At 37.2% G+C, this 27,378-nt stretch overlaps 3 protein-coding genes across 3 annotated transcripts in view; 2 read left to right on the top strand and 1 right to left on the bottom strand.

Moving 5' to 3' along the window:
- LOC144956406 (uncharacterized) overlaps positions 1–27,378 on the top strand; it is a 103,798-nt gene that overhangs the window by 52,535 nt on the left and 23,885 nt on the right. The gene's annotated exons all lie outside the window — the stretch shown is intronic.
- Positions 13,213–22,408, top strand: LOC144956647 (uncharacterized). Its single transcript, XM_078887291.1, has 3 exons — positions 13,213–13,501; positions 14,333–14,437; positions 15,642–22,408. The coding sequence occupies exons 1-3, from the start codon at positions 13,295–13,297 to the stop codon at positions 17,058–17,060; spliced, it is 1,731 nt and encodes a 576-aa protein (XP_078743417.1). The 5' UTR covers positions 13,213–13,294; the 3' UTR covers positions 17,061–22,408.
- LOC144957088 (uncharacterized) lies at positions 17,633–24,720 on the bottom strand. Its single transcript, XM_078888052.1, has 6 exons — positions 24,453–24,720; positions 23,245–23,381; positions 21,156–21,242; positions 19,974–20,066; positions 18,544–19,572; positions 17,633–17,707 (listed from the first exon to the last, which is right to left on the bottom strand). Exons 1-6 carry the CDS (start codon positions 24,667–24,669, stop codon positions 17,633–17,635), a joined length of 1,638 nt encoding a protein of 545 aa, XP_078744178.1. The 5' UTR covers positions 24,670–24,720.

The raw sequence follows: 27,378 nt of genomic DNA, 5'->3' as shown, positions 1-27,378 counted from the left end.
TTACATATGGTTGGAGCTATAAATAGCAATGTGAAATTGAATGTAAGCTTCAATTTAATTACGAAAACAGATAAAATGGACTTAACCCCTTTGTCAACAAAAGAGGATGAATGAAACACAATTATCTCATTCGTCTGTAGTGTTTCATTCATCCTGTTTTGTTGATAAACGGGAAACCCGAAACGTCTATTTTATCTGTTTTCGTATATTAAATTGAAGCTTACATTCAATTTTACATTGTTATTTATTTCTTCGAGCTTCAGGAAGCAACATTTACATTATGGTTGGAGCTGAAAATGCAAAACCACGCTCAGCAAATTTTGTTCTTGGGATGATTTCTCCATTAGCGATGAACTGGCAGCAGCTTCTTATGGTTCACACTATTATGTTATGACGATCGACCCAATCAGCAAAGTCCGGTCCGCATTCGTGCACCGTCGCGAACCCGCCTGGTAGCATCGTCACAACACACCTTTCGACTAGATGCTCTGCCGTTTCGGGTTCTTGTCCACAGCGTGGACATAAAGGACAGGAAGTTAGACCCCACTGATGTAACGCACCGGCCGTTAGGCAGCTCCTCGACCGAAGCCGATTCGCAGCTACCCAGTGTCTCCTCTTACTGGTATCAAAGCCTGGCAACTTCTCACCAAGCTTAGAGGAGTGTAGGTCCCCGCCCCCACGAGGGATTGAATTCGTCCAAACCGACTTCCATCTCGTATGTGCAGCTCTGTCCGTAGTCAGGGATTCTGCGTACAAGGGTTGCCGGGACTTATTTCGGCTCGAAACGGGGGCACCGTTCATTATGCGCATGAGAGGGGTATCCCCATTCCCTCTCTCTTTGATCTTACTCAGCCAGTTTCCCGTAATGGTCTCCCTCCGGACATCGGGGGCTGGATCGCTGCCATTACCGGGCCCCATTCTCTAGGGGTTGTTGCTAGCGTTCCCGACACTATGTGCATCGACTTGCGAAGTTTTACATCCACCTTCTCAACGTTTCTGCTTCTACCCCACACTGGAGCGCAATACTCCGCGGTGGAATAGCATAGTGCCAGGGCGGATGTTCTCAGGAGCGCTTGGCTAGCGCCCCAAGTCGATCCCGCCAGCTTCATCAGAAGACTATTCCGCTTCTCTATCTTCCGGGCAACCCCTTCGAGATGAACCCGATAGGTAAGGCTGCGATCCAACGTCACCCCTAAATATTTTGGACGCGGCTCATATGGGAGTGGCTGGTCCCCGACTAGGACATTCAGTTTACGGGTGTGCCAACCACTGCATAAGTGAAATGCAGTGGCCACGGTTTTTGAAGTGTTCATCTTCAGGTACCACTTGTCAAAGTAGGATTTGAGTCTGGTGACGTCCTCGCTGAGTACGCTCTCGAGACGGGTCCACACTTTACTCTGAGTAACGAGTGCCCAGTCGTCTGCGTATCCCAGCCTCAGGGAGGAAGTGTTCGGCATATCGCTAATGTAAACGTTAAACAACATTGGCGCAAGTACCGACCCCTGAGGGACCCCATTCTTCAATTTCCTTACTTTGCTCGTGACGTCTCCCAGCGCGACGTGGAATTGCCTTTCCCCTAAGATCGAAGAGAACAACTTCAAGGTCTTTTTGCACCTTATGATTTTTGCAAGTTTGAGCATTAACCCATCGCACCAGACCGTATCGTACGCCGCTGATAGGTCTATAAACACAGCACCTGTTTGCTGTTTTCTCTCGAACCCGTGCTCAATATGCTCTGTAAGGGCAATGACCTGCTCCGTGGTGCACCTCCCTTCCCTGAAGCCTGCCTGCTCATTCCTTAGGCCATCTGCATTGGGTATTATCTATCTATACGGTTGTGAAACGTGGACGCTTGACAAAGAATGTACGAGGAGGTTAGAGGCATTTGAGTTGTGGGTGTATATTTAGAAAAATGTTGAGGGTATCATGGACAGACAGGTGTACCAACGAGGAAGTGTTGGAGAGGGTGAGAAAGGGAAGAATATTGATCGATAACATCAGAAAGAGGCAGTTACGGTTTCTGGGACATGTGTGGAGAAGAGAATGGAATAGAAAAGTTGGTAACATCTGGGAGGATCGAAGGAAAGAGAGCTAGAGGAAGACAAAGAATGACTTATCTAAATAACCTGAGAATGGCCAAAAGTGACTTTAAAAGCAACACAGATTTCATGCGCATCGCAGAGGATCGTGATTCGTGGAGACAGCTGACCGGCAACGTGCTCAAGAGCGCAAGGCACGATGGATGATGATGATGGCGCTTGCAACAGATTATTGAGAAAAGCGGTCAGGGCGAGTGTGTATCTTTAATCCCCTATTTGTGACCCTTCGCCTCAAAACGGTATTAAGTCGGGATGGTTAAGATGTTGAAAATTGAATTTATAGCCAAAAATATCAGACTTGTGCTGAGTTTGTATGATTTATTGAGGAGAATGGATACCCTATTTTAGGGTGATAATGCCAACAATTTATAGTTTTGACCAGATTAACATTAAATTCGACCTTTATACATATGGTTCGTTCCGACATAATACCGTTTTGAGACGATGGGTCACATTTGATAATTCCTAAGGCTTGGTCACTCACCTTGTACAGACAATCGTCTGGGTTTTAGTCCCTTGGTGTTGAGTGTATCTAAAGGACAGTTTCAAAATGATATTAAAGATAATAACGTTGATAATAATGATAATAATAGTAATAATAATAATGTTGATAATAATAACAATAATAGTAATGATGATAATAATAATGATGATAATAATAATAATAATAATAATAATAATAATAATAATAATAATAATAATAATAATACATGTAATAATAATAATAATAATAATAATAATAATAATAATAATAATAATAAAATAATAATAATAATAATAATAATAATAATAATAATAATAATAATAATAACAATAATAATAATAAAATAATAATGACAATAATAATAATAAAATAATAATAATAATAATAATAATAATAATAATAATAATAATAAATAATAATAATAATAATAATAATAAATAATAAAATAATAATAATAATAATAAAATAATAATAATAATAATAATAATAATAATAATAATAATAATAATAATAATAATAATAATAATAATAATAATAATAATAATAATAATAATGTTGGAGTGAAACGAAAAAGTCGGTTGATAAGACGAGTGTAAAAATGGTACACGGTTCCTCTGCAAAATTGAGTGGTCAGAAGTAAAATATAGACAGATATAACATTTGGTGTCTTTTTTTACGTTTCCGGGTGCCGTGATTCTATGTTAGATAGATCTAGCTATTAATTAATTTTTTTTAAAAAATACAGAAGAATAATATGAAGCATCCTTAGTTTGTTTTTAAGGGTTTTACGGCTCTTTCAACACATTTAGGTCATATAGGCGCCAGTAAAAAGGAAGAAAATTGGATTATAAAAACGTTCTACAATAAAAAAAGTAAGATAAAGGGAAATTGGATTCAATAGTCTGATGTCACGTCGCCCAGCAACGGCGGCCATCGTGGTTCTAAACAAGGAAAATATGTACTTTTTATTCTTCATGCTGGCTAGAACTTTTCATATGTCATGTGATCAGAATGTATAAAAGTCAAAACACGATCATATTTATAATGTTTTTCACCTCTGGATACACTTTTAAACTCGTCGGAGAAATATTCCATAAGGGCGTCCGCCATTGTTCCGATAGTTTAGAGCCAGTTACTAAGTTACTATGCGTCATTACGAGGGAAGTGACGTCATGACTGTTGAAGTCTATGAGTTTAAGATTTTGGGTTTGACCTACTTTCAAGCTTCGCCTTATCAATCTTTCCGAGACATAGATACATTGTACGTGAATATAAAGATCATAACTTCTTATTGGAATATTGGACGATATAAATAAAATACTGTAATAACCGTCTTTTATACAGTTAGGCAGGGTATACACGATTATAAATGTTGGAATTGTACACGTTTTCTTTGTTTTTCTAGTTTTCTCCAATCGTAAATTAATTTACATCGCGCTTTCGCTAAGAACCTCACAACATTGCCATCAGGAAGTATAACGGACCAACACACAAAACTGCGTAACCTTGAACGTTTATAGACTGGATAATTAAGAGAGAATTGCTCATAAACGTGGATGGTAAAAAAGCAGTAACAAAGACCTGAGTGACGTCAACTTCGTTCTATCTATAAAACACTTGCCGTAAGGAACTTGGTCATCAAGTTCACTCGTTTCATCACAATCTTCATTGTCAACTTCCGTTTTGGATGGAGTCCGTTTCTTGAGAATGATATCAGGGTAGAGGCGACGCAGGGTCTGCTCTATGACTTCAAGGCTGGTAAACGATATCGGCGATTCCTGGATAGATGGAGGACAGGAAAAAATAATAGGGATTATTACAAAGTGAAAGTAAAATGTATTTCTGAACTTATACACCTTAATCCTCGAACCAGAAGCTTTCGGTTATCATGCAACATCACTCGTTTATCTGTACCAAAAAGCAAGTTAAAATATTTTGGTGATCGCTTTTTTAAATATTATGGCCAATAACTCGGGAATACCCTACCTCAACCAATTAGAGAAGTCGAGAGTATCTCAGATATTTAATTCTGCTTTAATTAAATATTAAATTATACGGACAACAGCCCTATCTGTATCTGTATCTGTATGGTTGGCGCTGAAGAAACCAATGGTCTGGTTGTATTTCAGCGGCGTCCTCATTGGGCGCGGGCCCATGTCAGCCGGGCCTTGAAATCGTTTAGGTGTGGTGCCATGATGACCAGTTCATCCAGCCCATTCCACTCCGAGATAGTTCATATATATATATTAATATATGTGACCCACCGTATCAAAGCGGTATTATGTCGGGATCCACTCGGTAAGGGAAATTGAATTCATAGCCACAAATATCAAACTTGGGTTTAATTTCTGTACGTTATGGTGGAGTATAAAGACTATTTCTTGCATTGAAAAAACTTCTGACCTCCAATTTCTCATCATTCTATTTCTAAATTCACTTTTTGGGGTCTGAATCCTCCCGACATAATACCGTTTTGAGACGGAGGGTCACATATATGTCAATAGACGCGCATATTGTAACATGTGTTCCGTTTAACGATACGGAGAATAGACTAGATGAGAACTTTGTACAGCATCTAAGGGGCGTTGCTAAGGAACCTAAACACAATTGGAGCCCGTTATTTCAACCTGCCGGTCATCTCCATCAAAGGTCCCCCATGTCTGATATTAAAATTCTGCTTCCTCCTCATGAAGCATGACCGCTTCCAGAAAAAAATATATAGAGATTTTAAATAGATAGTATGCAGATGACGTCACTCAGGCCTTTGTTATTGTTTTTGCCATCCGCGTTTGTGAGTTGTTCTCACTAAACTGTATTAACCAGACTATAAAAGTTCATGGTTACACAGAGCTTGTGTGTTGGTCCGTTATACTTCCGGATGGCAATGTTGTGAACTCCTTGGCCAAGCGCATTCTATCTATAGAGCAATATCCACTAAAATGTGGTGAAAGCGCTTTACAAAGGGTCCCTGACCAACAGCAACGCGTAACATGTTGGACGGGACATGACGATATTAGGCGAAATTATAATTTTTTCGGACAGTGATAACGCTGTTGACGGCCAGGTACCCATTTTACAACTGAGCACGGTGAGAGAATGTAGTTAAGGACTCAACTATGCGCCGAGCTAGACTCAAATCCAGGACCTTCCGATCCGAAAGCGAGTGTCATACCACAAGACCACATAGCCGCACAAAACCATTAATAGAATTGAAGAATGAAAACAGCAGACAGAAACGAGGGCGACTTATAACGGCGTAGAAATAAACTGTCAGCAGATACCTGACAACAAAACCATGTCCGCACACGACAGGAACGAATGGCGATTCTGGACTGCCCAAATATCGTGCGGCTATGTGCTCTAGTGGTATGACACTCGCTTTCGGATCGGAAGGCCCTGGGTTCGAGCCTGCTCGGCGCATAGTCGAGTCCTTGGAAAAGTCTCATTACTCACATTCTCTCACCGTACTCAGGTGTAAAATGAGTACCTGCCGTTAACATCGTTGTGTCTGTCCGAAAAAAAGTTATAATATTATCGCCTAACAGGTGTCATGTCTTGTCCTAAATGTTTAATGTTGTTGTTGAACAGGGACCCCTTTTAAACTGATTTGAGCACGTTTAGTGGATATTTCACTATATAAAAGCTCACTTTTTAAAGCTCAATTTTGAAATATCAAAGATGCGCAGAGAACAAGTAACGGAAATACGTGACTAACCTGTCCGACCATGCACACTGGAATGGGAAGACAGATTTGATGTCTTCGGATGTGAGCACTCTTTCTTTCATCGGGGGGAATGGAGGATAGTAGATTTGACCAGGTCAGTAGATTTCCTTCTTCTTTCAACACGGCTGGATAGTCTTGGACTGGGCTGGCCGTGCTTCTGGAGTTGTGATTGATCCGCAGATCGAACTGGGTAGGGAGAAGAAAAACAAAATTAAATACGAGTTTAACGTCGCCATCGTTAACTTATAGAGATAGTATGCGCTTGGCTAAGAAGCTCATAACATTGCCATCCGGAAGTATAACGGACCAACACACAAAACTGTGTGTATCCATGAACGTTTATAGTCAGGTTAAAACAGTTCAGGGAGCATTACTCATAAACGCGGATGGCAAAAAACAATAACAAAGACCTGAGTGACGTCATCTTCGAACTATCTATAGCCTGACACTGACCAAAAAATGACGTCAAAAGACCAGTCTTTGGTCACAAAAGAAAACAAATCGTGAGTTGTATTCAATAGTTCAACTAATGGGGCCGGTTTGACCCTCTCCTTACCAATAATAGATAGAATGAAGTTGACGTCACTCGGATCTTTGTTGTTTTTTTTTTTTGCCATCCGCGTTTTGAGTAATTTCACTAAACTGCATTAACCAGACTATAAACGTTCATGGTTACACATAGTTTTGTGTGTTGGTCCGTTATATTTCCGGATGGCAATGTTATGAGCTTCTTAGCTAAGCGCATACTATCAATAGGAAAATCGCCACATTCGTGACCATACAACCAATATTTTTCTTTTTCAAAATTTTTTTGTACATTCATAAAATTTAAAGAAAATTAAAAGTGTGTTGTAGAGCATGTTTTGCTATAGAATTGATTCATCGCAAGAACTTACTGCTATTGTGTTTGAGTGATAAAAAATATATCTTTGTGTTGGTTGGGTGTGAAGTTTTGGGGAAAATCCTGAAAATGGCTGGTAAGGAGAGAGCTAAAAATGAAAACCGAGTCAAACTTTAATCAAACTGGCTTGAAAAAGTTTGTTTTTGTTTTTAAGGGTTTTACGGCGCTTGTTACACATCGATGATATTGACAAACTTCTAACACAACTACAGCCATGAACTTTTAACAGGTTGTCGATGAATTATCATAGATAGTAGTAGTAGCGTATGGCTACACCTCCAAACTGTATTTCGTCAACCCAGCTTCTAAAGTCTTCCTCCGCCTTAAGGATGGTTTCGTAGCCACCTTCTAGTTTAGTGACTGGACAGTGGAGGACGATGTGATCGCTGGTCTCTGGGGCTGCCTGAAATTTATGGCAGGTATCACTGTTTCCAAGTTTCCATCTGCACATATTTGATGCAGTTCTGCCATGTCCAGTTAAGAGGCGGTTTGAGGAAATCCAGTATTTCCTGGCGTTATTGAATGCAGGCACTCAATCATAGATAAAACATATGCAAACAACATTATAATATATATCATATCGTTCAAGGTCTGAATAATAGATAAGACGCGATCTGATATATTGAGTATCTTTCTTTAATCATTATAAATTTATTCACGTAACGACCATTTCTTACAAACTTCGGACAGCTACAGATCTAGAATTTTATAATGGCATTCGGGTTAGCATAGAAAACATTCCAAAAACATACAATGTTGCAGGAGGAGGAGGAGAAGAAGGAGGAAGGGGGGGGGGGAGAAGGGGAGGAGGAGGGGAGGGTAGGAGGATGAGGAGGGGAGGGGAGAGGAGGAGGAGGAGGAGGAGGAGGGGAGGAGGAGGGGGGGAGGGGTAGGAGGAGAAGGGGGGAGGAGGAGGGGTAGGAGGAGGAAAAGAAGAACAAGAACAAGAAGAATCAGTAGGAGATAGATATGCTCAAATATGGGAAAAGTTGAATGGAGAATGGGGGAGAAGAATGTGATAAAGGAGACGGTGAGAGAATGGGCATGATCTATATTAACTTTCCATGTGATCGAGGTCATTGGTCAAATTGCAAAATGTAGGCCTACTCAAAGTGACCCACTTCGTGAAAAGTGTTCACAGCTTTTTAAATATCTAACATCACGATTGGTCATTTGATTCAGCTTGGCACATGGGTATGTTTATAACATTTGTAAACAAAGCCAATCTTGTTATACGGATGCGAAAGCTGGACTACAAATGCAGAAACACAAAAGAACATTGAAGCTTTTGAAATGTGGTGTTTGAGAAGGATGCAGAGAATATCGTATACTGCACACAAAACGAACGAAGAAGTGCTAAAACAAACATACCAACAAAGGAAACTAATGCCCTTAATAGCGGATCGACAACTATCCTTTTTCGGACACATAGTAAGGAAAGATAAGAATGAATACCTGGCAAGTTGTGGAAAAATACCTGGTAAACGCGCCCGGGGGAGACAAAGAAAAACACTCATAGACCAACTGAAGGGCTTCACCAACCTAACAATCCAAGAGCTGTTTGAGAAAGCAAGAGACAGGGAGGAATGGAGAGAGATAATTCATGCAGTATCCGAAGCCTGGACCAGGCATGGAACCTAGAAAAAGAAGAAGAAACAAAGCAGCGTGTTTACATTTGTTAAGAAATATCCAACCATTGGACAGCAACAAATCACGTGATTGATGACTCGGTTGGACGAAAACATGAATATAGATCGCTCCCATTGGGAGAAGGAAGGGGTGGGTGGAGAGAGGAGAGGAGAATAATATGTAAGATGATTGAGATTTTACCTGCTTCTTCTATTGACCAGCAATGGCAGCGCCCCGTGCTGGGAACCCGAGGAAGTGTTGCTAAGTCTTCGTTTATGCACCACATTGACCAACGACTTCTTCCTGATGCGTGAGACAGAATCCTTTCTCTGGGTACCCTGGTCATATTCGATGTTCTTCAGGAAGTCGGGTGATGAGTTGTTGTCGTTATCTAGAAGGTTCGGGACTGATGTTGTTGTCAATTGCCTTGGATGGATACGGAGAAAAATCACGAAAAAGCATAATATTATTAGGGTAGGGAGTATAATCGGTATGTACTTGAATGGGTCAAATTAATATTTGTGTCAGTGCATGACATATTCAGCCGGAAGGTGAAAATTTTGGATTGCATTATCTGAAAGAGTATGATCCCCAGAGCATTTCAATCTTTATTTGAAGTAAATCGGGTGATTTTTCATGAAGTTATGGTCAGATGTATGGCAAACGTATCCGGCAACTTTTCTCAAATTTCATACTTTTTCAACTTGACTAGCTGTAAAAAAATATTTAGAAGTGAAATTAAGCTATGATATTTCCCCATGATGTACAAAAATGATTTATTTAATCATTTATGACAATAACTCAATTCTGATTTTAAAAATTGACCTTCTAACTAAACTTGGCAATATCTCAGTTCAAAACTTTTCACCATCCGACTGATTATGTCATTCAGTGTAATATACGAGTCTTTTACCTACTGAAAACTGAAGATATCTTACAGAGTGAATAAAGATTAATTTGACCAAAAAAAAAAAGATAATTAAAAGCAACTGATTGCAATTAGAGCCTGCGTCCTCCTCCTCCTCCCGCCATATAATATAATCCAAACTGAGCGGAGCTTTGTGGTCACGTAGTTATGTGATACTCGCCTTCGAGTTGACCCATAGGTGGGGAAATTTGTCTTTAGAGTCTATTCCAAGGGAAGACTGAAATAACCCAGGCGTCAACCGCAGTGCAGCGCCGCAAAGTGAGCCGGATGCACCGCATATTTCGAAGTAAACTAACTAAACAACTCGCTAACCGTGACAAAACAACTGAGAGATGCTGAAAGAAGCAGCGATCGAACGAAAGCGGCAAGATACGGAAACCTTCGCAACCTGGGTTCTCCACAATGCGCCATGATTTCAATAGTGCGGCTAGGTGGTCTTGTGGTATGACACTTGCTTTCAGATCCAAATGTCATACTTGAGTCCTTGGAAAAGGCTCTTTCTCATATTTTCTCACCGTACTCAGGTGTAAAATGAGTACCTGGCAGTTAACAACGTTGTTTATGTCGGAGAAAATTGTAATGTCGCCAAACAGGCGTCATTTCTCGTTCTACATGTTACGCGTTTCTTTTGGTCAGGGAACCCCTGTAAAGCGCTTTGAGCACGTTTAATGGATATTGCTTTATTTAAAAGCTCAGTGTCAAAGCTCAATTTTTATAATGCGCCATGATTTCAACTGATATTTAATTTAATATGTTGAAAAAGCAGGTAAGTTTAAATATTTAATTACACAGTGAGAAATTAAACTAAAAAAAACCCCAAAAAACTAGAGATGTACGATAGAGAACAAAAACAAAGCAATCTGAAAACCAGAGAGAGAGAGAGAGAGAGAGAGAGAGAGAGAGAGAGAGAGAGAGAGAGAGAGAGAGAGAGAGAGAGAAGAGAGAGAGAGAGAGAAGAGAGAGAGAGAGAGAGAGAGAGAGAGAGAGAGAGAGAGAGAGAGAGAGAGAGAGGGAGGGATGACTTCCGTAGTTTCACAGCACTTGTACTATATTATTAATTAATCTTCTAGCCATTAGTTGCACTGTCCAATAAATAGATCTATTCTATTACGGTTTTGGATAAGATTAATTTTTTTACAAGTGGTGTGATTTTTCTAAATTCAAAAACAATTTGGGGAGATGTTTTTTTTTACGACTCTGGCCGACGCCATTATTACTTCCTGTGTTTCCCATCAGTTTCGATATTACAAGTGATGGCAAACATTATGTTTCATCAGGTTATAGTATTTTTAGTTAGGATTGAGGAGGGGGAGGGGGGGGGGTCCCCCAATAAAAAAAAGGGGGGGGGGCGGCGGGGGGAGGGGGTCTCCCCTCGATAATTAAAAAAAAAATCCCTCTTTAGGCGTGCTGTGACACAACGGATTCCCCTGTCTACCCAAGAGTGAATTGGTAGCTGGGTCTGTTCGATCCGTCGGAACGTACTTTGCGATAGACTAGCGTCCTATCCAAGGATAGCAAGTAGTTGCTATTGTCCGTTTCACGCTATAGAAATCGGGATAAACTCCGGCTCCATGGGCCTACTGACTTTTTACTTTTTTACTGTTGTGAGAGGAGGTCCTTTAACCCTATCCTTACCAACTATAGGAAAATCATCACATTCGTTACGATACAACCAACATTTTTCTTATTCAAATTCCTATTGTACATCATAAAATTTACATAAAATGACAGTGTGTTGTAGAGCATGTTTTGCTACAGAAATTATTTATCGCAAGAACTTACTGCTATTGTGTTTGAGTGATAAAAATCTATTTTTGTTTTAGTTGGGTGTGAAGTTTTTGGGAAAATCCTGAAAATGGCTGGTAAGGAGAGGGTTAAAAAGACTGAAAGGAGGAATACACGGCTAAGCAAGTTTTAAAATTTCATAAATTCATTATGAAAAGGGGAAAATTATTACTAACTCACCTCTGGCGAAGAAAATTTCCACTTGAATTATTAATATCACGGGAACTTGAACCTGTTTTTGGAGCTTGTGCCGAATGGTTGGTCACTTTGATGATCGGAACGGGTGACTGAGGGCTGGATACGACATTGCCTTAGGTCTACTCTGAACACCCAAACGTCTGAGCATCAACTTGGCGTTTTTCACTTTGTGCTTATCCCAAGACTGGAGATCGACGGCGGCTCTGAGAAATATCTTCTCAACAATCGAATGTTCTTGATGCTGTTGCTGCTGTTCGTCTTCTTCTACAATGCTGCTTTGACGTGGTAGGAAAGAGGTCACGCCACTACTTTGAGCGATGTTATTCTGTTTTGTTCGCTTTCGACGACATAGAAGGGGCAGTCTCGAAGTCGAAGACGATGAGTTGGAAGATAGAGTTGTTGCTGAAGTGGACGATGTTGAAGATGATTGAAACACTTGAGAAGATATAATACTCGACAGTGGAATCAATTTAGGAAAATCTGAGAGCGTGTCAAAAACTTCGTCCAAGTTGGAGTTACTGGTCATGTCAACTTTTCTATTTCCTCCGTTATTGTTGTTGCTATCAAACGTATATCTGGAATGTTGTTGCCCGTATCCAATATTATTAGCAAACGAATTATCGACCGTTTCTCGATATTGTCTGAAAGAAGAGTCCACCAGCTTATCAACGCGATCGGCTGAATAGCTGACACTCACACCACTGGCCACCCGGAATGTAGAAGACGCTAAAGTCTCAGTTGGTGAATTGGCGATACGAAGAGAAAACTTGCTTACAGAGTCTTCACTAGCCTTGTACGAATCCACGAAATGACGGCTATCGTCTCCTTCGACTGCATCAACATTAGAACATCCTTTGGAACAAATTGCACACATATGATATATTCTATTATAGTTTTTACCATCAACGCAGCTACAACAGTGACAACCACAACATTTGCAACCAGCGCAGGTGTCCTGGTCAAGTTTAACACAGTTTGTCAAACAGTCGCCTGTTGTTTGTTTAGATGTGTTGTTGGTGACTTGTATAAAACTACAATGGCTTGTGTTACGACGTGTGTTCCCACCGTGACTAGTGTTCACCGAACTCCGACACTGTCATCTTGGATTGTTTGGGTTGTCTGTTTCATTATTTCAAAGAGAAGAAAAGGAAACTCTGCCCGTGTCACCAAGTTTATCGCAAGATTTATGTCCCTCTCCACTGGCCATTGCTATTGATCGTCTTCTTCTCTAATCACTTGTAAAATCGACGACTGGATAAAATAAATTATATTTTATATAAATAAATACAATGGAATATCATTATACCGACCCTATTATTGTCCTACAACCTTTACTTAAAAGTATTAGAACTTATGATAAACTAACATTTATTTTACTTGATGGTATATTAGTGTTTTGTTGTACTAGCTCAGCATGTGGCATCAGCACAAATGTTATATTAAAATGATCATAGCGATATTGAGAGTATGCGGTAAATGACTAGGGGAGTTAATTTTGACATTTTACACGGTTCAGTCCCTTGATGGAAGTGGAGATTTCTTCAAAATGGCGACCAATGCAAACATGGCAATGGACCCTGTTTCGAAAAAACGATACAAGGAAAAAATTGAAAGCGTGAATGGGATTGATCCCTATTACATACAATCGGAAAAATGGTCAAAGGATATCAAGATGTATCCTCCAATCACGTACCATCATATTTTTACTTATCTGGTGTTACGAGAAAGTTTCTGCACAAGTGAGGATTTCGGGGTAAGTAAAGTTTGCATCTCATCTCATAACCCACATGGGATTCGCCTTTACTTTTTTTTTTTTTAATGTAGACGTTTTGATGGTTTAAAAAAATATGATAATAACTCAATAGTCTTAGAAGTTTTAAGATGTGTATATGTTTTTTTTATATTTTGAATATTTTATTGATGTTTGAGTTGTCAGTATCCTTCGATTCTCACTCAGAAGAGCCAGATTCCAAGTCCAAGTCCAACCAATTTTCTCAGTTCAACTTGTTTTTTTTTCCAGGCAATTTTTTTTCTTCTATTTCTGTGTGGACATGAAGAATCTCAGTCTCTTGATCATTTTTTTTTTTTTCATATGATGATATTGAATGTTTATATTTATAGTCTTATGTTCATGTTCATCATAACATAAGAATCGTCGTACTGATGGTCTTCTACTTCTGCTTCTTTGTTTCACAATAAATTGAAACTAATGATACTCTATGGTGTATGTGTAAGTGTGTGTGTGTGTATGTGTGTGTGTGTGTGTGTGTGTGTGTGTGTGAGAGAGAGAGAGAGAGAGAGAGAGAGAGAGAGAGAGGTCGCCAAAATTAATTAAAACCCTCAAACTCAAACGTGTTTATTTTAGAGTATTAGAGTCTGAGCTCCTTTTCCCCCTCTTGTCAGTAAAGTCAGTTGCTCCAAAATTTGATTAATAATTGCATTGTTTGATGTTCTTTTTATTAAGTGGTGAGGTTATTACTTTTACTTTTTAAAACTTAAAACTTAAAATTACCTATTCTTATTGAGTTTGTCAAAGTAAGGCTAAGTTTGTTGATCTGACTTCATTTATTTTTCTATTTTTCAGGCACTAAAGGGCCTTGCTGCTTTTAACCAAGCATACAATGGATGGGTTAAAGAGCTGCTGGTTTTCCAACCTCCTGGATGTGACAATAAAATTGTGAAAGCAAAGGTAAATTCCTACAAATGATTTAATCACATTGATTGATGATTTTGATTCAAATTCATAGACGGAGAGTGAAAGGATACATACGAAAAAAAAAGAGGAGGGTGGCAGTCTCATTATGGGAGCATATGTAGCAGTTCAATAGGCTATCCAATATTAAATTTCACAGTGGACCATTTTTGCAAAGGGATGCAAGGTTCCTTAACCAATTTTGACTAGTTTTTAAAAAGAAATGAGGACAAAGGTCTCCATGCTCAAAATCATGAGTGAAGCACTTTGGTGAAAGCTATAACTATAAGCTAGTATCGCAGAGGATTGCCATTTGAAGCCGCAATTTTATTACAAAAAACTGTAAATTTTATCACTTTTGCCGTAAAATTAGTCATTTTTGTATGTTGAGTTAACTGTTGGGATTCGGATAACATTATGTATCTTAATACAGATCATGTCGTCTTAAAGCATGGTCATCAGGAGGAGGCTTGGGCTTGCTTAAGTTCGAAGTAGACATAGACCAAAGATTTCCATGAAATACATTTCACAGATATTTCCTTTCATTAGTGAGTCGTAATGTCGCAACACCACCCGATAATGCGGCTGTTGTAGTGGTATATGTTTGGGTTGTTTTTTTTTGTGGCTTTTTTTTTAATGTATTTTTTGTTTTTTAAATTTTATATTTATTTTTGTAATTCATGATGGTATAAATTGAATAAAAACACTCAATTTGAAAGGGGAAAAAAGGGAGTCATTTATCATAATGAAGAATCCTGGTGTTGAAGAGGTCTGTCTTATTTTGGTGTGATGAATTCAGTAATTGAGCTTCGTTTGCGATGTGAAACAATGCTCTGTTGCACGATCCTTGTGACTGTCTTGAATATAATATAGTTATATTTTATTATAATTTCTGTTTGTGTGTGTGTGTGTGCGCGCACGTTAATGCATAATTCATATTGGCAATTGTCTAAAAATAAACTTTTGGATTGATTGAAATTGATGATATGATGGCACAATTTGTTTTTGTGCAAGTTGTCATTGCTTCAATACCTCAATGGGTCTGAGTTCAATCAAAATGTACCAAAAGGGTGCAATTTTTTAAATCGTTTCCATACAGCCTTTCAATGGAGGAGGGGGGGGGGAGGACTAAATAAAGAATCGTAAGTGTATGAACAGTGTGAAATCTTTTCTGATTTTATGTTTCCTTCCTTTATTTCAGGTTCTTCATTCAATGAGACTAAGCGAAAAGCCGGTGGAGGCATGGGCGATTGTGTCTGATGATGGACGTGTATGCTCGGCTCATTGCACATGTGTTGCAGGATTAGGAGAAGTTTGCACTCATGTTGCAACCATTCTCTTCTTCATCGAAGCCACAAACAGAGTAGCAGAGAAGGAAACCGTGACAGGTCGCCCAGCTTACTGGAAACCTCCATGTGGCCAACAGAATTGTGCAGAGAGTTTGAGGACAGTTGACATAAATTTCACTGGAGCCCAGTCTCAAAGGAAAATACTTCTGAATGAAGAAAAGGTCAAAACCCCCCATCCAAAACCAAAATGTGTTGAACCCTCATCAGCCGTGAAGGAGACCTTCCTTAAAAAATTATCAACCTTATCTTCAAAGAGTGTTGTATTATCTGTTGTGAAGGAGCATCAGACTCCTTTCATTCCTTCGACCAAAATGCCTGTATTTTTTCGATCATTTATAAATGAAGAATTTATTGATCGTTCGTATGATGATATCCTTCAATATTGTGATAGTTTAGATTTTTCTTGCTCCCCTGAGCAATCATTATTTGCGGAAAAGGAGACTCGTGCGCAAAACAAATCAAATGTGTGGCATAGGCTTCGGGAGGGGAGGATTACGGCCTCAAAGTTTTATTCTGTATGTCGCACGAACATTTCCTTTTCCACTTCAATGAGCCTGTTAAATTCTTTGATTTCGTCAAAAAATGTATTATCAAATGTGTCTGCTGTTAAGTGGGGAATGGACAAAGAAAGCGAGGCATTTGATGCCTATGTTCATTCTGTCGATAGGTATATCCATCACAGTTTTACCTTCAGGCGTTGTGGTCTCTTTATAAAGAATGAGACACCTTTCATTGCAGCTTCACCAGACGGCATCGTTTATTGTGAGTGTTGTGGACAAGGATGTCTGGAAATCAAATGTCCTTACTCTGCTAGGGATCTTACAATTCGTGAGGCTGTCACATCCATTAGTAATTTTTGTTTAATTGTCAACAATACTACTTTTGAACTTAGGAAAGATCATCCGTATTATTACCAAGTGCAATGTCAAATGTATGTGACAGGCACGGATTATTGTGACTTTTTTGTGTGGACAACAAAAGATTGTTTCACTCAAAGGATCTCTTTGGACAAAGACTTTATTTTTTCAAAACTTCAGAAGTGTGAAGAATATTTTAAAAAGGTTGTATTACCTGAGTTAGTTGCTCAGTTTTTTTCTAGACTAGTAAAAGCTGGGGAAGCTGCACCAACACCTTCTTCTCCCAATAAAAATAAACTATTCTGTATCTGCCGGAAATCAGAGTATGGAAAAATGATTCAATGTGATGGCAGTTGTGAAGAATGGTATCACGTGGACTGTGTTGGATTGTCAAGAGTGCCTAAAGGAAAATGATTTTGTGAGACGTGCAAAAACACCAAGAGCAAACGGAGAAAATTGAATCAAGTCTCTTAAAAAGCCATTTTTAACGTTGAGATTTGCTCTTCGTGTTTTTTTTCAATTATCACAAAACCATTTTCTTTTTCACTCAAAGTTAAATATATCATATGTATTATTACACTGTATTTTACAGAGCTGTCAACTTCTGTTCTTTCCCTCTGATTTTTCCATGTAAAGACATGGTCCTTTTAAAAAAAATAATTTATGCATCCAGTTTGATTTAAATATCAACTATTTTAAGTAGCCTGGTCCTTATTTTTGATTGAAATGGAAAGGAATGTTGTTAAAATTTAGATACAATGCCTGCACAGTACTTTTGATTTCAGATGAAATTCTTAGTTTTAAAGTAACAAGCTTTATTTTTTTCCTCAAAGATCTAATCCTATTTTATTTAGATTTTATCATTAGTTTGCAGCTCTGTTTTAATTCAGCATTCTTCATTTGGAAACCGAAGCTATTTCATGAGTCCTTAAAACAAAGCGTAATAAACAAAAATGAGTATAACAGCTTAATAATTTTTAAAAACATCAAACACGGAATGTTTCGGACTCAAAGCCTGTCTTCTGCCAATAACAAAAGGCCCCCAATACTTTACTATAAAACTGTAGAGAAAAAAATTTCTTGAAATGTAAACAAAAGAAGCATTCAATTTGTAACTAAGGAATTCCAAATTGAGTGAAATATAAAACAATGTATAAAATTTGGTGTTTAAAAAAAGAGGGGGAGGAGGTGAACCCCGGAAGAATAGATTTAGGTGTGAAATGTGTATCCGCTGAAATAAATCCAATAAGTGGTGATAATAATCCAGAACGAAACACATCTGATTAAAAGTAAGAGGACTAACCCCAGACTGGAAAATAACTGAACTATCGTCTCTTGTGATATTTCTAATCTTAAGTTTCTTAGGTTTGTGTTATTTCATTCATCGTTGGAGTAGATTTGTCAAGATTAGCTCACATTCGTGATCACTCCATTTCTAAAGGATCACTGTACATTTGTCATACTTCTGGATTATCATTTTCACCGCTTTATTGGATTTATTTCAGTGGATACATTTTATTCCAATTTCTTTTCTACCTGCCCCCCCCCCCCCCCCCCCCCTTCTCGTTTTTTTTTTACACACCATATTTTATGCGTTGTTTTATATTATGCTCAATTTAGAACACCTTAGTTTTTAAAAAAGTAATTGAGCTGTTACTAACTGTTATATTCATTTTTGTTTATTACTTTTTACAGTCCACAGCTTCTAGCAGCTTAGTATCACTTAAAACAAAACAAAGAATCAGAAATGGCTAAATTTTCAAAACGTTTCCACTTTATTAGTAACAAAATGATGATGCTTATAGATGGATAGCACTGTATTATTATTAGTATATCATTATTAAATAAATGGGACAATAGGAGGACAGAGGTTTACGATACAAGCCGACACACTCACAATCTGATCAAGAGTCGTCTTCTCAGTTTCTGATGATATAACATAATCAATTGGTATTTTGGTGCTTAAAATGGATGATTTTTGTCTCATATTGCCTATTACCCTTTCAACATGAATTCTTAGATGTGCAAGCTTCCTTGTTGCTTCCAGGTCATAAGGGGAAAGTTGTTTTTTACCTCTTGTAAAAGCTGGTATCCTTAAATCAGCGCACATCAAACCCACACTTTCATGACAGTCAAAACCTCTATCAGCCATGACGATATCGCCCATTTCAAGATGTGAAAGAAAATTTGAATTTTCCACTATAAATTTATCACTTGTTCTTCCCCCGTATCCATCAGATATAAAGCATACTGAACCTTGAGGGGTTATACCTATTAGATACTTAATTGTGTTATGACTTTTATAATGTGAATATGTCTGGACTCTTGCTTTTATATTTGAAGGTTCAATAAAAACTTCAAAACAGTCTATAATTACTGCTACACGCTTCGAAAAGCATCTTACAAATTCAAGTGGCATTGACCTTTGCAATGCCTCTTTTTCTGGCCAGACAATAAGAAATTTTAGATTATAATACATTACATTTAAAACTCTGAGAAAAATCCTTGAAACCGTAGACTGGTCAATGGAGAACATATGGCCAAGTAATTTGTTTGGCAATCCTAACCTGATTTTTATCAATACTAATAAAATTTCCTGAAATTTAGTTAGTGAATTGTTTTTGTGTCGCAAAGATGGGGATATGTGATCAACGACATGCATCAGTATTTGGAATGATGTCAAACCAGTGTAGAACTTGACGTTGTCATCATTATTCCTGAATTCTTCTTCACTAAAAGAATTAAAAGACACCTTCTGTCGCAGAGATGAAATTTCAACAGTCATGTCATTAAGTACTGACTTTGTATTTTCAAGTTGATCAATCATCTCCATTGTGAGGTCTGTCTGTGTTCCCACATCTTGAAGCATAATTTTGTTACCGTCAATTGTGTCAGCTTCTCTTGGTTCGTTCATTTTTGTGTCCTGCTGGATAAATAGAAATCAAATATACTTTTACTTTTAACCTACCTACTCATGATTAAGTCATTTTTTAATTAATCTGTCATTCTCTATATATCAATGCAATTATTCATCAGAAGGGGTTAACATGATCTTAAATTGTCACAAGCTCTTTGAAAACTTTAAAAACAATGGAATATCAATTCTATGCTTTGTAAATAATGTTTGGACTTTCAATTCATGTTCCTCTTTACTGGGGCGGAAATGACAATATGGTGATACAAGCGATGTAAATCCCTGTGGATTGGTGAAATCATAGTTAACCCATCTTTTCTCTAAACAAATTATTTTAATCTAGTAATTATATTTTTCATAAATTCACACTTTTTATATATGATCTTATTGATGGTTGTTATTTTTAATTTTACCTCTGTTTCTTCTGAACCAACCATATGTGTCTCAGTCTCAGTTTCATTCATCAAATGTGTTCCACTTTCTTTATTTTCAGGCAAAAATAAATTCTGTAGATAGACAATATATCTAAATAATAAAATCTTTATCATGCTGTGAAGGCACTTTTATATATAAATAAACACAGAAATAATGTTTGGACTATCCATTCATTTTCCTCTTTACTGGGGCTGAAATGACAATATAGTGACACAAGTGATTTAAATCCCTGTGTATTGGTGAAATCACAATAGGTCTTGGGTTCGTGTCCCGATGTGGGCAATACAAAGTTGATTCCTGAGAGAAGTCTGTTTACTCACACTCTCGCACCCAACTTGAGTATAAAATGAGCACCTGGCTGCCAGCAATGTAATGTTATAAAAGTGCCTCAAAAGCATTATAGCTAGTCCTTTATGTTGAGTGTTGTTGTATGTGCTTTGAGCATTAAATTGCTTGATATGATATGTGACCAACTTCCTTAAAATGAATTTATGTCAAAATGTTATATTTGGGTTCAATTGATATGTTTTAATGGCGGCAAAAGATATATTGTAGTTTCTAACAGTGACAAGAACTAAAATCTTGTATTCCTAGAAATGTTTAAAGTCAAAAAAATCACTTTTATTAGTTTCTCTTTCATCCTGACATAGTCTGGGTGGGGTTCATGACCTCCCATAGTGGGCAGGGAGGCACTTACTGTATCTTCTATCCCCGTATATCTGTTTTCCAATTGCCTTTTGTCTGTCTTGGAATGGAGATCACTTGGTTGTACCCTGGCCAGATACCCTAGCAGGGAGGTGATCTCAAACTAAGTACTTTGATAGTGTACTTTTGGAATCTACATCTGTTTCCTATTTGAACCAATCCCCCTGTTGTCTTCCCTTTTCTTGGGTGCTTTAATTGTAATTCTAGAACTTTTTACTTTCCCATTTTCAGCCTTTTTACTGGCGCCGATATGACCTTAATGTGTTGCAAGCGCCGTAAAACCCTTAAAATCATTAAATTCAAATCAATCCTGACATAATACATCATTTTGAGCCGACAAATTAAATATAAAAACTCATCTTTTCTTTAAATAAATTATTTTCAATCTCGTAATTGTATTTTAGATAGTCACACTTTTTATTTATTATTTTATTGATGTTATAACATAATTTTACCTCTGTTTCTTCTGAATCGACCATATGTGTCTCAGTTTCATTCATCAAATGTGTTCCTCTTTTTTTGTTTGCAGGCACAAATGAATTCTGTAGATAGACAATATCTAAATAATAAAATCTTTATCGTGCTGTGAAGGCACTTTTAAATATAAATATAATTCACAAATTGTTTTACTGTCAATGTTGTATGCAAGTATAGCCTGATACTGATACCACTGACTCTGTGGTACTCCACTGTGAATGTCACACAGGCTTTTCTTCTGTCTATCCTCATCATGGAATATGTTTGTAAGTCCAATACTTTCCTTCCCACGCACTCCCATCTATCGTCTCTCTGTCCCCGCAGTTTTTCGCGGCCACAAATTTCACCCTTGACCGCAAAAGGCCGCAAATTTTCATTTGGCCGCAAAAGGTCGCAATTTTCGCTGTTTTTAGGCTAAATTGACGATTTTTGTTTTTTTAAAATAACAAAAGCTATGAAAAATTGTGAAGAGACGGCGACTTTCAATGCGAGCATCCAAAATTGGCACTAAATAACGGACAAACATGTCTAGGCCTAGCCTCCTACCTCTATGGCCTAGCTTAGGCTATTGGAAATCCCAAGCTTTGTTTTTCGCCTTTTTTCTTCTTTTTCCTGAAAAGCTCTGGAGTCCTTCATCCCATAATCCCAATTTCCTATTTTTATTTTATTGCATTCAAGAAAGAATTTTACTTTTAATAGTTTAATTCTTTTCATAAGAAATTTATCACATTTATCATTTATGTAAACAAAATGTGTTCTAAATTTTTTTCATAAAATGCAATTTTATTTTTAGCCACAAGTTGCACTTAGTTTTCATGATATGATTATGATTTTTCATGATTTTTTTTATGTTTCTCATTCAAAACCCATTAGGCATATATTGAAATATAAAGCAATAATAATAATAATGCTCAAAATTGGATAGTAAGTAGAGAATACAAATTTAATGTGCCCCCATTGGAAAATGGATTTTGTTTCTCTTTCCTTGTGAATAGTTAGTTTTTTCCTCTCCTTAATTAGTTTTTCAAATTTTGAATTTTTTATGTGATTGTTCACTTTGATTTCCCAAATTTTAAGAAGCTAAATAGTTAATAAAATATTTTGATTACTTCCTTCTTTTTTTTACTTACTTACTTACTATGGCTATTATTATTAATATTATATTATTTCAAACCATTCAAAATTTAAATAAATTCATGTTGACATGTTGAGACATCAATATTCTACAAAATGCCCTATTTGTGTCAATTTTTTACCTTACATGTTGTTTTAATTGTTTGATTTTTGTAAAACTAGCGGCAATTTTTTGGGCAAAATTTTGCTATTTTTTATGGCAAATTTTGGCACATTTTGGTGTTTGAAATGGCAAAAATTCCGTGGGGACAGGTCTCTTTACATGTCCGAACCATTTCAATCTTTATTGATAAATTTTTCACTTCAGTCACCCTTCGGTTTAGTTAATTTCTCACTTTATCTTTTCTTGTCCAGCCAAGTGACCATCTCAACATCCTCATTTCTGCCACCTCAACTTCTGTATCTTGTTTCTTTATGGGGTACAACCCAACAGCTTGTGAGGCCGGTCACAAGCCTGGATAAATGGGTAGTGTTTGCTCAGGATGGGCATTCTGGCAGTAAAACTCAAGCCACAACTAACAAATGAATGAAACTCAGCTTTGCAATGCGGCTAATCATTTTAAAAAAAGAACTTTTATATAGCATAGTATCCACTAAACATGCTCAAATTCAAAGCGCTTTACAAATAGTCCCTGATTATCAGCAACACGTACCATGTAGGACGAGACATGGCTCATTTTTACACCTGAGTACGGTGAGAGAATGTGCATAAAGAGCAGTTCCAAGGACTCAACTATGCGCCACTCAGAGCGGGGCTCGAAACTAGGACCATCTGACAGGTTATTTCAGAATCTCACATCAGTTAAATCAAGATGATCAAGAAGATAAAATTTTACCAAGGGACGCCCTAATGGAAATTTGATTTTTAAGTAAATTTTCATTGGTATTTTTTTTTTTAGGGGGGAAAATAGTGGCCAAAACATTAAACCTTACTTTATTTTCAAAACGTCTCAACTGGCGTAAGTGACGATTCATGCCAATTGTGGTGTTTTTCACCAGATTTGGTCTTGAAAGATTCTTATTTGGAATCCAATCAGGATCTGTATCCATTCTGTAGTAAGCTGGTCGACCTGTAAAGAATGAAAATTTTGTCATATTTCTCCTTGATGTTTACATAATGCTAGATTTAAGACCTGCCAAAGTCGACAAAGATCTACATATCTTTGTTTTAAAAAATCTGAATTTGAAAAGGAAAAATCTGAAATTCTTCAAAATGCAAGATTTTCACTCTTATTTACATGAATTGCCTTTTTAAGATGATAAGAATGTAGAACTACGGTTTTAGACAATTTCCTCGCAATCAGGCACTTTAAGAAAGATGTGGCCTCTCTGAGAGGAGTAATTTTACCAATGCTTTATTAACTAGACATTTTATGTTGCTGAAGAAAGGTGACAGACACATTTTTAAAATGTTCATGGTCACACAAAATTTCATTCGATGGGTTACGAACCACTTACATTGAACTATTGCAGGGGAAATTGTAAGTGAAAAGAATGGACAAACACTTTATAAAAATCTATGACTACGAATTAACTCGTGTTAGATTTGATATGATGTGAGATGATTTTTTTAAAGTGTAGAAAATATTCTTGCCTATTTTTAGTGGGCTATTGAAATGCATAATGTGGGATAAATTAGCATGGAATAGAAGGTGAAAGCATGGGATTCGACTTTAATTTTTTTTAAAAACATTTTTCGTATCAAACAAGTCTTTCATATAACCGTGTAGGTTGGATGGTTCAACGTTTTGAAAATGAGTATATGGGTCTTAGATTTGATATCTGCCAATCACAGTTTGACTGGAGATCCCCCTTCCTAAATGTCACTTCTCACTCTATTCCCCTGTCCGGAGGTAAAATAAACATTTAAATTTTTTTTTTTAAATACCCCCCCCCCCCCCCCCCCCCCAATAATTGATTAAAATTACTCCGCCCGCCAGAGTCCATGCCCCTCCGAAAGTGCCAACAATCACACGAGAATCGAGAACGTGAAAGAGTGAATAAAGTGTCGAATCGTAGAGCCTCAGTTCTTTGTAACAAAGTAAATGAAAGAACAAACAACCTACGGCCTTGTATCAAAACTCAATATTTATTAGTAGTCAAATGAAACAAGTTTAATTAAGTGAAGGAAACAATCTTACCTGAGACAAAGTGGTCAGAACACACTTGGTGGTAGTATTTGATATTTTCAACTGTGATGTCTGCTCTGTTGATGGCCTTCAGCCACAGCCGTTGCCTTTTCTTTGTTAGCTCCAAAATTGAGTTTCCTTCGTCATATTTTACGGTCGGAATCCCATAGAGAGATAATCCTTTCATTTTAGATTTATTGCATCCATAGACAGCACAAATCCGCGGCATTTTTGACAGTTTTGTGTTGACTCGGCCACACTCAGTCACTCAGTTCCTAATGTAAACATCTCGATCGGAAGTGAGAAATCTCTTCCTACAAGGGAAGTAACCGTGGATGGTAAATGCGTGACGTCATCGGCATACTCTCAATAGTAATCGTAATCGAAGCGACAACGTTGAGAAAGATGTTCTCGCATATCGATGTGGACATGAATCGATATTCACGCTATGATCATAGCGATATAATCGTAATCGAAGCGACAACGTTTAGAAAGATGTTCTCGCATATCGATGTGGACATGAATCGATATTCACGCTACGTCATCAACAGCTCCTCTTCGATTCAACGGGACGATTTATACTATAGATAGTATGCGCTTGGCTAAGAAGCTCACAACATTGTCATCCGGAAGTATAACGGACCAACACACAAATTTATGTGTAACCATGAGCGTTTATAGTCTGGTTAATACAGTTTAGTGAGAATTACTCATAAACGCGGATGGCAAAAAACAATAACAAAGACCAGAGTGAATCATCTTCGTCCTATCTATAGTTCCTTGAGCTCGATCATGTGTCATGTTTTAAAAAATGCTCAAAATAACCTAGATAATAATTTTTCTTTCCAGTTTTCGAAATATCCGACATCAAAATAGGACATTCTGTCCTGATGAATCTTAATCTTGAATTTTTGTATAGCGCAATATCCACAAAACGTGCTCAAAGCGCTTTACAAGAGGTCCCTGACTAACAGCAACACGTAACATATAGAACGAGACATGGCGCATTTGAGGCGATACTACAATTTTTTTCCGACAGAGTTAACGATGTTAACGACCAGGTACTCATTTTACTCATTTTATTTTTTTTTATATATATAATTTCAACACTGTAGGATAGTTAAAATTGTCACTATAATTAAAAATTGAACAGATTGCAAAAAAAATAAAAAAATTAATAAATTAATATTTTTTGCAAAAAAAAAAAAAAAAAAAAAAAAAAACCAAAATACAACAAAAATTATAAATTAATATTTACATATTTGACGGGTCATTCATAAATTATGTCTTTATCCAAATCTTACCTTTTCATCGGCCACTACATTTAAAGAATCAATCTACAAAAAAATCTCACACGAGGATTAATCGAATGCGCATAGATGAATATTCATGTGCTGGTTTTCCATGTACTTTTATATATCTTCCTTGTGTCTATTTGTCACCAAGCACAAATGCCACACCTTTCCTCGTTACACAGTATACGTACGTACTACGCACATTGACCCATAAATAAACGGCCATGCTTAGGACACTGACCGAAGCCATCGTTGACTTATAGATAGAATGAAGTTGACGTCACTCAGGTCTTTGTTATTGCTTTTTGCCATCAGCGTTTATGAGTAATTCTCACTAAACTGTATTAACCAGACTATAAACGTTCAATGCTTACACCTCGTTTTGTGTGTTGGTCCGTTATACTTCCGGATGACAATGTTGTGAACGTCTTAGCCAAGCGCATACTATCTATAGCCTGACACTGGAATCCTCTAGGACTTACAGTTTGACTTCATTTTAAAAATGTTTCTGCACCGTCTTGTGAGTTGTCGTGAGAGTAGTGCTCAAGGAAACAAGTGATTCCATTGGTTGAAATATAGAAACAACTCACGATTTGTTTTCTTTTGTGGCCAAAGACTTGTATTTTGACGTCATATTTTGGTCAGTGTCATGGTATGTTGACGATGGCGACGAACTATCGAATCAATTTTTTCAGCGATTTAAATTCTTCAACGTCACTCAAAACCTTTGAACTACTTTTTTTTTTAATCAGCATATTAGAAGAACATTAATCACCAACGTGCACTTATTTCCAGGTCTGATGACCCAATTTCCGATGGGCTCGTTGTTCTAATGAAAATCTCAAAAAAATACGCAAAATATTGTCCATTACAACGTCACTTATAACCAAGTATTGTGTTTAAAAATTGTATCTCTATTTATCAACCAACCGCCCTTGTGTCATTGTGTCCAATAGTTATATTTACTATCGTCTTTGCTCTCGGATCTGAAATAGACAATAAATGGCGTTAAACCAGTAGCCTTTGACTAATCTATAGATAGTTCGAAGTTGACGTCACTCAGGTCTTTGTTATTGTTTTTTGTCATCCACGTTTATGAGTAATTCTCACTAAACTGTATTTGCCAGGCTATAAACGATTATGGTTACAAACAGTTTTGTGTGTTGGCCAATTATACTTCCGGATGGCAATGTTGTGAACTTCTTAGCCAAGCGCATTCTATCTATACGCGGGCTTTATGACACACTCTCATTACTATTAAGGCACAACGAAAGTAGATTTGACATAAAAGTAGCGGTAAAATAATTATGACATGGATTATTTTTCCTATATGTAATATTTAACATTTCGAAACATTAAAATCTAAATACCATGTTGTAGACCATTTGACAAGTGAAAAGATATGAATATGTTGTAGAATGTTTGAAGTTCAGTTGTACTATAGATCGCCATATCGTCCGTAAACAGTTTACAGGCTGAATTTATGCCACATGGTAAATCATTTATACATAAAAGAAATAAAAGTGGTCCCATTACACTTCCTTGGGGTACACCGCTAATTACATTCTTATAATCCGACCCCACCCCATTGACAATGACTCTTTGTATTCGATTAGGAAGAAAGTCTTGAATCCAGTTAAAGT

This window comes from Berghia stephanieae, chromosome 11 (assembly GCF_034508935.2).
Source record: "Berghia stephanieae isolate SIO BIC M18660-M18661 chromosome 11, UCSD_Bste_1.3, whole genome shotgun sequence".
Taxonomy (NCBI): Eukaryota; Metazoa; Mollusca; class Gastropoda; order Nudibranchia; family Aeolidiidae; genus Berghia; species Berghia stephanieae.
This window is presented reverse-complemented; position numbering and strand designations above follow the sequence as displayed.